General features: G+C 49.1%; 1 protein-coding gene across 5 annotated transcripts in view; it reads right to left on the reverse strand.

Annotated features, from left to right (window-relative positions):
- AP2B1 (adaptor related protein complex 2 subunit beta 1) overlaps positions 1-11698 on the reverse strand; it is a 78113-nt gene extending 66415 nt beyond the window's left edge. For 2 of the 5 annotated variants that reach the window (XM_027898587.1, XM_027898590.1), the window contains exons 1-5: positions 11630-11698; positions 7192-7249; positions 5078-5183; positions 3065-3200; positions 1349-1594 (exon numbers count right to left, since the gene is read on the reverse strand). In XM_027898587.1, the coding sequence (XP_027754388.1) occupies positions 1349-1594; positions 3065-3200; positions 5078-5183; positions 7192-7228 (525 nt within the window). In that variant the 5' untranslated portion in view covers positions 7229-7249; positions 11630-11698. Of the gene's footprint in view, positions 1-1348; positions 1595-3064; positions 3201-5077; positions 5184-7191; positions 7250-8307; positions 8633-9856; positions 9882-11620 lie in introns of those variants that run through there. The other 3 variants (XM_027898586.1, XM_027898588.1, XM_027898589.1) reach the window with 3 other exon arrangements.
- Between the last annotated feature and the right edge of the window lie 68 nt (positions 11699-11766).

Here is an 11766-nt window from a genome sequence, read left to right on the forward strand (position 1 = left end):
AAATCAGAGCTGGAACCCAGGCTAGGAGAAGAGGAGGTTCTATCCCTGCCCACAGCACATTCCATTGCTGCCTGTGAGCTGGTGAATGCCAGGGCCAGCATTTAAGTGGAACTAAAGCAACCCAAGGAAGTTCTTTCAGAGGCTGCAAGGCACACCCTCCCACATGGAATTAAACCAGCAGGTGTTCCTCTGTGTGCCTCAAAGTTGCCTCGGCAGAGAGAGCATCTTCAAGGAGTCATCAATATTCATACAGAAACCTGGCACAAGGAAAAAAATCAGGGAGGCAGATAAAAAGAACAGCTTGTAAAAGAGCTGGATATCAGAGGCTATAGGTGTCTCCTGACAGACATCTCTGCTCAGACTGGTGCCTGTGAGAGTAAGACATCTCTAGTTTTACTGTCTCTAGAAAGTCTTACAAAAAGCAATCAGCAGCCTTCGCTCTCCTCCTAAAGGGATGGCACCTCACCACCTGCACTTGATTTATCTAACCTGCCCAAGACAGTGACAAAAGCAATTTGCTTTATATGGTTTGATTTGTGCACCATGGAAAGAGCTGTTTGACGAGCCCTGATAACATGCAATTACATCTTTAAACAGAGTCAAATTAGATCCGTGCTCTAAAAGAGCTAAAAAGTAGTGGCCACATCCTTAAATTTGGGTTAAACTGAGCTGCAGAAGTTTTCTTCCCTGCTAGGAGTTAGGATGATATATATGGATGTGCTCACTGGATTCCAGTAGGTAACAGTAAACAATATTAAATGAAAGGATTATGCAGCGGGACACTTCAATCCATTGGCCACCACCTTTTAGTTACAAAATAATAGCAGAACATGCCTGGCTTGGAAATGGACCCTTCATCAACCATGATTAAATGCTGATTTAGTAGGTAATTTACTCCTGTGAAATTCTTGGTCATGATCTCCACCTCTGCTCTGACGACTCATTTAACTTTATTAAAAACATTAGCATTGATTTTCTCCACTCATTACAAGCCAGCGGATTTATCTGCATTAGTGAATGAATTCATCTAACCTCTTATTCCAAGAAGAGCCAAAGCCTGCAGGAAAGCAGTAACTACAAGCTGTCAGCGAGGAAGCAGCATCAAATATTTCTTGCTGCTCTGACTCACCTGACCAGGAAGTTACTTTTGCTGCAGCACTCAAGACAGGCAAAACAGGCAAAAAGCCCAAACAAACCTAACAACAGAAGGTATTTCCTCTTTTCTAAGGCAACAACTGCTCTCTAACCAACCCATTCATCACAGTGCAGCAGCTGCAATTGGAGACCCTTCACATTTCTGATCACCTGCCCATTTACACCCTCGAGCAAAGCGCTGGCAATACATTACCATGGGGTTGGAGTCTGCAATCAGGTCACGCAGAGAATCCAGAAATCCTTGGTCCTCCACCATCTGGGCATTGATGTCGTGCAGCTTTGCCACGCAGACAGCTGCAGTCTTCCTGACATAGGGGTCCTCATCCTTCAGACACTTGCGGAGGGGCTCGCACAGGTACTCGGTGATTTTATCCACCCTGATGCAGCCCATGGTGCGGACGGCCAGGGCGCGGATCAGAGGGTTTGGGTCCTCACAGTCCTGCAAGGGGACGGAATACCCAGTAAACAAATCTGCACCACCACCCACAGATGCCTTCCCTGCAGCCAGAGTCAGGCTGTTCCTGCTCAGAAAGCATTCTCTCTGATTACACGCTAAAAACCAGGCAATTATTTCAGATCGGGGTTAAAAGGTGGCACTCGCTGGTTCACAGAAACATTTTACACTCTCTCAGGATGTTTTCAGGCTGTGATAGCTTGTAAAAATGTGATCTTGGTGCCCCTTTGTTCTCCCAGGCAAAGCTTCTTTCAACATGATCCAGCAGCTACAGCTAAGCCAGCCAGGCAGCTCTCACCACCCAAAATCACAGGCAACCCTCAGACAAAATAATACACCGATTTCCAGCCTTCCTGGCTTAAAAAAACAAGAGATATAATGGGAAAAGTCAACAACTAAACACAGTGCAACAGCCATCAAGACCTGTGCATCCCTTAAGTTTGTAACATATCAAGCACTATGCAAAGGCTGCTCTAGAGGTACTTTTCTGAAGAGAAAAAAGTAAAAGCAGGCAGGAACACAGCACTTCATCCTTCAAGCCTACAGAATTTTCCATACATCCAAACCATCCACATCTCTGAGCTCCTCCAAAAATCAGCCTACAAAAGGATGGCTGCAGAACGGCCTACAAAAGCATAAGGTCCATTTACCTCTCGCTGTTTGAATTTCCTACAGCTGGTAAAACACTTTTAAAGCATTACAAGAGAAGTGACACCTCCTGCCAGTGTATTACACCTTGAACTGTGAACGGGGTGTGAAGTGCTGAGTTAGTGCAGACCAGTGTCAACACTTGCTCTTTACAAACGCTTGTCCCTCAACTTGCCAAAAGGGACACCAGACATCTCCTTGCAGGGGAAAGCATGAAGATGGAAAATATCATTTTGTTTGTTAGCCCAGTCTAACAGAATTACACTGACAGACAGACACCAATATTCTGTCTAGACAGGAAGACAGGGACACCCTTCTCTGAGCAGAACTGACCTGCTCTCAGCCTGCTCTCACCTCCTTCTGCCTCAAGAACCACAACACAAAATTGAATACTCGATGCCAATCCCCGGTATCTCAGATTTTATAACACTCCACAAGGAGTTTCAAACTTCTTGTAAGCACTGGGGTTTATCTTGCACAACGTGGAATAACATTTCCTCCACAAGGAGAGGCAACTTGACGATAGAACTAAAGGCAACACAGCAATCAGGCTGTTATTTTTGCAGTGAACTGTCTCTTTTGGTTTCACCACACATAGAGGTTTTCCACACAGCTGGAACAGGCTCTCCCACAACCACTTACAGGGGTGCTTAAGTCACCTCTGCAATAACAGCAGCAAGTGAGAGAAAGGAGCCAGAGAGAGGCCAAAATCAGAGATAAGCAGCTCCCAGAGGCTAATGGACAAAGGAGAGGTGCTGACAGCCACCGTGCTGGGCCATTTCCTGGCGAGCCCTGGGAGCAGGTTACCTTCACAAAGCTGTTGACAGCCATGATGGCCATGTCTGGCTGACTTTTGGCGTAGTTCATCAGGTACAGGTAGACCAGCTTCTTCAGCTCCAGGTTGTCGGTCTGCATGCAGTTCACAACATCAGGAAAGAGTGAGCTGGACAGACAACACAGGAATAAGCAAAAATACAATCACACGATTGCTTAGGTTAGAAAAGACCTTTAAGATGATCAAGTTCAGCTGTTAACCCAGCACTGCCAAACCCACCACTAAACCATGTCCCCAGGTGCCAAATCTACATGATTTTTAAATCTCTTCCAGGGATGGTGACTCACCACTGCCCAGGCCAGGTTATTAAAATTCCATATAAACCTTCCTGGCACAACTTGAGGCTGTTTCCTCTTGTCCTATCACTTGTTACCTGGGAGAACAGACTCACCCCCAGCTCGCCACAACCTCCTGTCAGGGAGTTGGAGATAGCAAGAAGGTCTCCCTTGAGCCTCCTTTTCTCCAGGCTGAGCCCCCCCCAGCTGCTCCTGGTGCTCCAGACCCTTCCCCAGCTGTTACCCATCCCTGGACATGCTCCAGCCCCTCAATGTCTTTCTTGTCGTGAGGGGCCCTGGCTACCTGGACACACCTTGGGCTCATGCTCAGCCACTGTCAACCAGCACTCCCAGGTACTTTTCCAGCTTTCCAGCTGCTCTGCCCCAAGCCTGGAATGTTTCCATGGGGTTGTTGTGACCCAAGTGCAGGACCTCATATCACTGAGCCTCATACAATGGCCTCAGCCCATCCACCAACCTGTCCAGATCTCTGCAGAGCCTTCCAGCCCTCTGGAATTCACGGTAGGCAAAATTGATAGTAACAATAGCAAGGAAGCCAGAAAAACTAGACTTCCACTTTAAGCACCCTGCTGTCTAACAAAAGGTCACCTTCCTTCTCAAAACAGTTTGCAATGGCTTTTATAATAATCATTTAATCTCTTCTAGGGCTTTAACACAGGTCAGCTCTGGAAGAGGTGAAAACTAATGCAATTTCCTAAATGTATTTTAAACAGGGAGTTCACCAAACGAGATAATTCCACCATGCCAGGCCTGGGGATGAACCCACAGGAGAAAAAAACGTTGCTTAAAAATGTTTTGGTCGTGCAGGACACTTCCAAAGAACCTGCCAGATTTCAGGCTGGTGAATTCTAGGAGCTTAAACACCGACAAGCTGGGTTTCACTCAAATGTCAAGCAGCAATCTGTAAACAGCACTGCAGAAGAACACAAGGATGTTACACAAGGATCTCTGCAGCTCCCAGGTAAGCTGTGGGGATCTAAAGGTGAAGGGCAAGCGCTGTTGGCCAAAAAGATTAGGTGTTTTTTTTTCCTGCCAGTTTACATGTTCCTTCGTTCTACGATGAAGTCACGATGCTAAATTTGCAACCTTATCCCGATTTCCGTGGCAACAGACCACGCTGCCACCAATCCAGGACTGCTGGGACTTTCTGGTAGGATCCAGTAACAGGAGAAGCTAGAGGGAGAAAGCACTCACTCAAGCAGATTTTTCTGGTTGTCTCAACGACAGAAAAATGTTCTGGGGATAGCGCTGCAGAAGGTAAATGCTGGTGCCCTTTGAGACACAGGTTCAATTTAAAAATCCCTTGGTTCAAAATGCAGCTCAAATCTGTGCTATGACAAGTAAGGCTGAGAAAAACAAGTGGAATTACCTTCGTAACAGTGAAAGCCAGGATAGCAAGCAGGGAGAAAACATCACTTGAAGTGAACATATGAACTGGTTGAATTCTGGAGGGTTTAAACAAAAAGTGCTATTGGCACTGGGCTAAACCAGCAGAGAAAACAGTTACTTGTTTTGCTCTCAGTAACAGGAAGGAGCTTGAGAAATCTCTGACAGGGACAGGACAGGCAAGGACACATCCACCCTCACCTAGATGCCAAACTCGGAGCTGTTCCATGGACATGTGTATGAACTACACCTGACTGAGTCCCAGGACAACCAGAGCTGCCAAGAAATACAAGTTGCCTTTACCTGACATCCTTCCCCACAGTCATGGCTGCAATAACCTTCTTTACAGCTTCTTTCCTCTTCTCTTTCTTCTCATTATTGAGTTCAGCCTTCAGTTCAAAAATCTCTCCTGGCAGAAGACAAAACAAATTGAGCCTCTTGGGAGAAGAAAAGGGTCTCACCACAGGGATGGTCCAAGAGTGAATTTTTACTTTCCCAGCCTGTTTTCCCCATAAAACTGGTACAGCAGCACGTGGAAGCTGTCAGACCTTATGGACAACGTGGTTCAGGGAGAAGCAAAGCTGCAACACTCCAGGGAATGACACGGGCTACACTTCACTGAGGGAAAAGCTGTTAACAAGAACCTGCTCTCCCACTTCCAGAACACCAAATCACATCCCTGTGGTGTCTGTTTCTCAGAGGCAACTATTATATAACCAGGATGAAAAGATATTTGGAGATGCCAGATTCGTGCCTGCAAGGAAAAAAAAAATCTAAGCTAGGAATTTTGCCCAGTCTTTTTAACTTTTGCTCATCATTGCCTGCTTCCTGGGAAAACTGGAGTGGAGCCCAAATGCTGTGGCTGAAACAGGAAAGCATCTATTTAGTCCAGTGGAATAAATTCCTTTAAAGCTAGAAAGGCAGAGCTACTCCTAACAAAAGCTGCCTGTAACACAGCTTGTCTGGATTCCGAGGTTGCCAAAGCAGCCCTTTCCACAACACTAATTCTTCCTGAGATTACTGCATGGGAAGTCAGTTCAGTCTGGGTCACCAAATTGGCAAAACAAGTTTATAAAATAAAGCAGCATGTGCAAGAGACTGTTTATCAGGCCTGTTCCAGACAGAGTAAGTGCTGTGAGATGGATAATGCTCCCAGCCAGCTTTCCCCAGGAAGGACAGCCAGCAGTATTCCCAGTGGAAGCCACAGGCTGGGGACACATTACAAATATCAAAATATTTCTGAAAAAAACCCACACTCTAGCCCCAACTTTCAATTCCTACACACCAAAGCCACTTGGTCAGAGCAGTAGCAGTAACTGCTGAAGAGCCTGACACAAAGGGCTACCAGGCACTTCAGAAGAGCAGAGCAGTTGCTGTTCTGCAGGATGCAGTGGAGGGACCACTCGTCATTCCTCCTGCCCGAGGGAGAGACACTGGCATTACTCACCCACAGCTCATGCCCTGGAGCAGAGCTGAGCCAGCAGCACAGCTCACCAGAGCCCAGACTATGCAGGCTGACTTCCTGCAGCCACCCCAGAAAAACCTGCCTTTGGGACTGAACTTACAGACAGTTGCCCCTTAGAAAGATGTCAACTGCACTAGCTTTATTTATGAGCTCATTCTTGAAGCTTAATGAAACATAAATAGATCGACAGTGTAGGTTTTTCCCTGGCAAGCATTCCCCAGAAGCACCCAGACATTCTGAAAAGCAGAGGTTAATGCAAACCATTCTCCATATCTTACTGGAGAAGGATGAGCAACATCAGGCTTAAACTGCACTCAGAGACGGCGTTTTGTTTAAGAACAGGTTAGAAAATAAAATCTGCCTGGGACAGTCCCAGCAGAACAAGCCTCCTCAGAGTGTCCTCAAAGATGTTTTCCAGGCTTCCCATTTTTAAGGGCAGAAGTTTGTCCTGAAGGTGAGGTGACCACCACACCTGCAGTAAAGTCACAGGGAAGTCAAACAGAGCAGTGCAGCTTTGGAGGGAATGGCAGTAGGAAAAGCCATTATCTTTACCTGATGCAGAGTACCCCAACACCCAAAATATTAAACGCCTCTCAGTCAATTTAATCCTGTGATGCCCAACAGAACCAACCATCCTCAGTTTAGAACTTGTTAGCCCATAGCTAAAACTTTGTCTCTGACCAGATCTGCACTCAACCCCCCAATATTTTGCTCCCTGATCCTTAAAAAAGCAGCAATTTGGGTCGTTTTGTGCACCATAAAACCGTACAATCCACCAGTTTTGTCTTTTGTCACCATGTGACCTACTTTGGAAGTTTCTCCCTGGATGATTAAGAAGAGAAACAGGGACAGAGCTACCAGAAAAGCACAAGTCCTTCTGCATGCAGTTAAAAAAGCTGTGTAAAAATAGCCACCCACCACCTCCAATCCACTGCATCAGCTGAACACCAACCTTTTTTATTGGTCGTGAAGTACTTGGCGTCCGCCATGGCTCCAGCTCCTCAAAACACCTGAGAATGGCAGCGACAGAAAAAGAACAAGTCAGCTCCCAGGGCTGTTTGGTGGCAACACCCAGTTTGGGAGGCAGGAACTCGCAGGGAGGACGGTCGGTGAGCGTGAGGGGGAGAAGCAAACGCTTTTACATCCACACGTTTCCCAACCTTCATCCTGCACCTGCTGCTGGCACTACTTGGCAAACCCAGGGATTTAAAGGGCTCAGAGGAACAGTGCTGGTGAAAACACAACAGCCCGAGGAGGATGGGCTGGGAAAGCTCTCCAAATTCCCAGTCTCAGAAGGGAAAAGGCGGGTTTTTTTAACTCCTTATAATCGGCAGGTCCTGGTGTGTTCTGCAGCTCTGCCTTTCCCTGGGTACACAATTCCATTTTCCAAGAAAAAGCACATTTAATATCTCGCCTGGCAGCGAGAAGTCCACGTTTCAGACAAAGGAAACTGTCATCTCCCCCTAACGATATTTCCCTGTGCTGCATCTTGATGGAAGGCACAATTAACCCCACTTGCAACACCCACCCCCAGGCCTTTCATTTCTTTCCCTTCTTTTGTTCCCAGAAGATGTAAAGCAGTTGTGGGTTTGTTTTCTTTTCTTTTCTTTTTTTTTTGAAAGAAAAGCCATTACTTTTCAGTTCTCTCAGGCTTGAAATCGAAATCTTTCTCTGCCAAGACCCAACATCCCACCTCTGAGACACACACACACAAGCTTATTATTTCAGTGCTGCACTGGTTTGTTTTGTGGACAGGACCAAAAAATGCTGTTGGGCCAGCCAAGTGCTCAGCAGAGCCACCAGAATGGTCTCACCAGCACTTCTCTTGCTCCACTAAATTATTAATGCCTTAAAATGCAGGGATTGCCCAGACATATGTGGATATCCATCATTCTATTCTGACAAATGCCAGCTCTGTGACAAACATGACTCAAAGAATTTTCAAGTACTGGCTGCAAAACAAGCAGAGGAGTGGGCAGTTTTACTGCTCTTGATGAAACAGCCTGTATCAGTGCTAGGAACTGTGACCCTAAAACCACCTCAAAACAGGCTTTTTTCCATCTCTTACCTCCTTTTTCTATTTTTTTCCCCAATTCTCCTTCTCTTACACATCCTTCCATGACCTTAAATGCTGCCAGCAAAGCACTAAGTCATCTGTTCCCTAAATGCTGCCTGTCTTGCCTCTAAACCCTGCAGGTCTTGCTGGCTCAGCAACAAAAGGACCAGCACAGCTTTGAACTCCAAGACTCTGCCCAGCAGTGCAACCAGCTGGGTGTTCCTTAACACTTTCCTTCCTCATCCCTTAACCAACCCCAACCCCATCACCATTCCTTTGCCCCCATCCACCTGGAGCAGTTGAACACCTTGGCAGTTGAACTCCCAGCAGCAGCTGAGGGGTAATGCCCCAGTTCCCACATCCTTCACAGCAGTGCTGGGATCATCTTGTCCAACTGCCAAACAACTGGATGAGGAACAACCTGTTGCTCTTCCCACTTCCCTGGAGCTCCCGCCTGCCCTGTGGTTACTGCCACGTCCTCATCAGGCAGAATCACTGGGTTTGGTTTCTCTCCCTTTCTGCTCCAAGCTGGAGAGCAAACTACACCTGGAGACGGCTCTGGAAGCTCGTTCCTCCTGCACAGGAGGTTTAACCTCCTTCCAAAACAGAGGCTGGCTTCAGAAGGCCACGTGAGCCACAGCACTGCAAATTTTTCCAGCAAAAACATCCCAGCCCCCCTGAAAGCTGTGGGGCCTGTTTTGTAATGAAACCCAGAGCCTGTGTTCAGCTGCAGTGCTACTGTGGCCCAGCCTTCACATTTGAGCCCAGCTTAAAGGATGACTTGAATGTTTTTCTCTATGAGAGCACTTGGCACAGTGCCATGGAAAAGGCATTGAACGTGGCCTCAACGTTCTTTGTTTGCATTATACGTGGATTTGTCTGCCAGGGTCATATCTCCCAGCTGAGCTACTCTAATACAGCTTTAACAGGGGCCAGAGAAGCAGATTAGAGAGCAAATTGAGGAGGAAAAAAAAACCCAAACCACCATAAACATCATCCCAGTTGCATAAAGCCCCACACACAGAGGGAGGGACCTCGCTGAATTTCAGGGATGATCATTAAATCCCTAAAGCAGGATGTTCTGCTGGTTTTCCTCCCTTCAGATCACATACTTGGGGACATGAAGAATCCTAGAAACACTCAGACAGGGCCAAGCACAGCCCATGTCTTTACAACCTGCTTTGATAGATATAAAGGAGGGCTGACTTAGGTCAACAACCAAACCACCCCATTCCAAGTGCAGCACAGGATAAAGCCCATTTTCTCCTGAGCACACACATTCTTTGCTTCATGTGTGTCAGGGCTTGCTTTGCACATTGCTCACAGACAGCTTGCCAGCAGCACTGAGCATTATCTCATCTCCAACAACCTCAGCATGGTTTGCAGCAAATGAAAGCAAAACAGCCCAGATATTTAAAACACTGCTGTTTGTATCCCTCCAGAAAATGCCAGCTTCCTGTACATAAACCTAAACTGCAGGGAGCCAAGATAAATTATGACAGCATCATGGACAACCTTGTAATTTTGGAAGAAAATCCACATCAGGTTGCCCCCTCCTCACTATTGTTTGTGTCTAGCCCTTACCTGTGGAAACAGATATGAGGTGTTCAAAGCTGACAGCAAAAGGCTCCCAGCAAACAAGAAGACATTAAACAGAGGAATTGCTCCAGAAAGCTCCAGCAATTCTAATGTTATTTATTGACATTTAAATGCAGACTGAACCAAAGACATGATTAAGTGAAAGGACTAAGGAACCATCATAACCAGTAGGATAAACCTCCTCAGCCCAAAACCACACAGAAAACTGGATCCTGTGTCTGACCAACACCTGCTTTACCCCACATGTGGCTCCAACAACAGCCTGATCAGCTACCACCACTCCTTCCACACAGATGTCACCAGGGAGGAGGCAGGTTCAAGGCCTTGGGATAAATCCAAGCTCCCTGGCCTTGAAACAATCTACCACTGCACCCCCAAATCTCTACAGTGATCCCTGATTTAACTCCAGTGTTACATGGTGCCACCCATTTTCCCTGAAAAGCCTCTCAAGGAGCCACATGACAGCCCAGGAGTGGCCCAGAGCCACTGGAACACCAGGAAGATAAACAGGATAATGGAACATGGATGGCAGAGGGAGAGCAGTGCTGAGGCTCCAGAAACTGCAGCCCTGGCAGCTTGTGCTGGGGCAGGGAATTCATTTCCATCTCAGGGACCAAACAAACACCCCATTGGTGTGCCCCCCCTCTACTCTCAAATGCCCTGTGCCTCCTGCCACCTCCCAACTCCCTGGAACCCCCATCCCAGCTCTGCTGCCACCCCCACACCTCCAGCAGGACTCACAGTACCCCCCACAATCCCCTTGGCACTCCAGTAACCCCTTCAAGCCCCAGTCCACCAGCCCTTCCCTCTCAGCAGCATTCCACGGATCTCCCCACTATCCCACAGTTTGCAGGAGCATTCCCCACCAATCCCAGCTCCCCTCCCCAGCATTCCCAGCCCCAGCAGTGCCTGCCCAGTCCCTCTCAGCACCCCAGCCCTCCTCCCTGCCTGGCCCCACCCGTGTCCCAGTAGCTTGCTGTGTTCATTCCCACCCCACTTCCCTTCCCCAGTCCCACCAAGCCCCATCTCAGCCCATCCCCAAGCACCTGCCCTCCCACCACCCCTCGGGCCTGGGCCTCCTCCCAGTGCCTCTGCACCCACCTGCCCATTCCTCCCAGTGACCCCCCCCCCCATCCTCTTCCAGTACATCAGCAGAGCCCCTCCCAGTGCCTCACCAGCGACCCTCCCCGTCCTGTTCCAGTCCCCCCTCCCCACACTCCACCAGTGCCCCTCCACCCAGTGTCACCTGCCAGCGTCCCCCAGTGCCCCTTCCCACCCTGTCCCAGTCCCCCGTTCCACTGCCCCAACAACAGCCCTCCCCACCCTACCCCAGTCCGCCCTCCCACTACCCCACCAGTGCCCTCCCTTCCTCCCAGTGCCCCTCCCAACACCCCGCTGGGGCCTCACCAGTGCCCCTCACCTCCCACAGTATCCCCTCCCAGCATCCTCCCAGCGCCCCTGCTGCTCCTCCCAGTGCCCCTCCCAGCATCCCCCAATACTCCTCCAGTGCCCCTCCCCACCCTATCCCAGCACCCTCACCAGTGCCCCTCGCCTCCTCCCAGTATCCCCTCCCAGCCCCTCCCAATGCCCCGCCAGTGCCCCTCCCCACCCCAACCCAGTCCCCCCTTTCAGTGTCCCTCACTCCCTCGCAGTGCCCCTCCTGGCCCCCTCCCAGTCCATCCCAGTGCCTCCCAGTCCATCCCAGTTCCCGGCCCCACTCACGGACCGGACTCACCGCTGCGGGGGCGGTGGCGGAACCGGAAGCGGAGGGGCCGGGCGGACTCGCGAGCAGCGAGATCAAACCCTCCCCCCGCCCAGAGCGGCCGCGCCCCCCACCATAGAGCGGGCGGAGCTCAGGCCGCCCGCGCTTCC

Source organism: Empidonax traillii, unplaced genomic scaffold (assembly GCF_003031625.1).
Source record: "Empidonax traillii isolate 1590-97213 ecotype Southwest subspecies unplaced genomic scaffold, ASM303162v1 scaffold607:size387008, whole genome shotgun sequence".
NCBI lineage: Eukaryota > Metazoa > Chordata > Aves > Passeriformes > Tyrannidae > Empidonax > Empidonax traillii.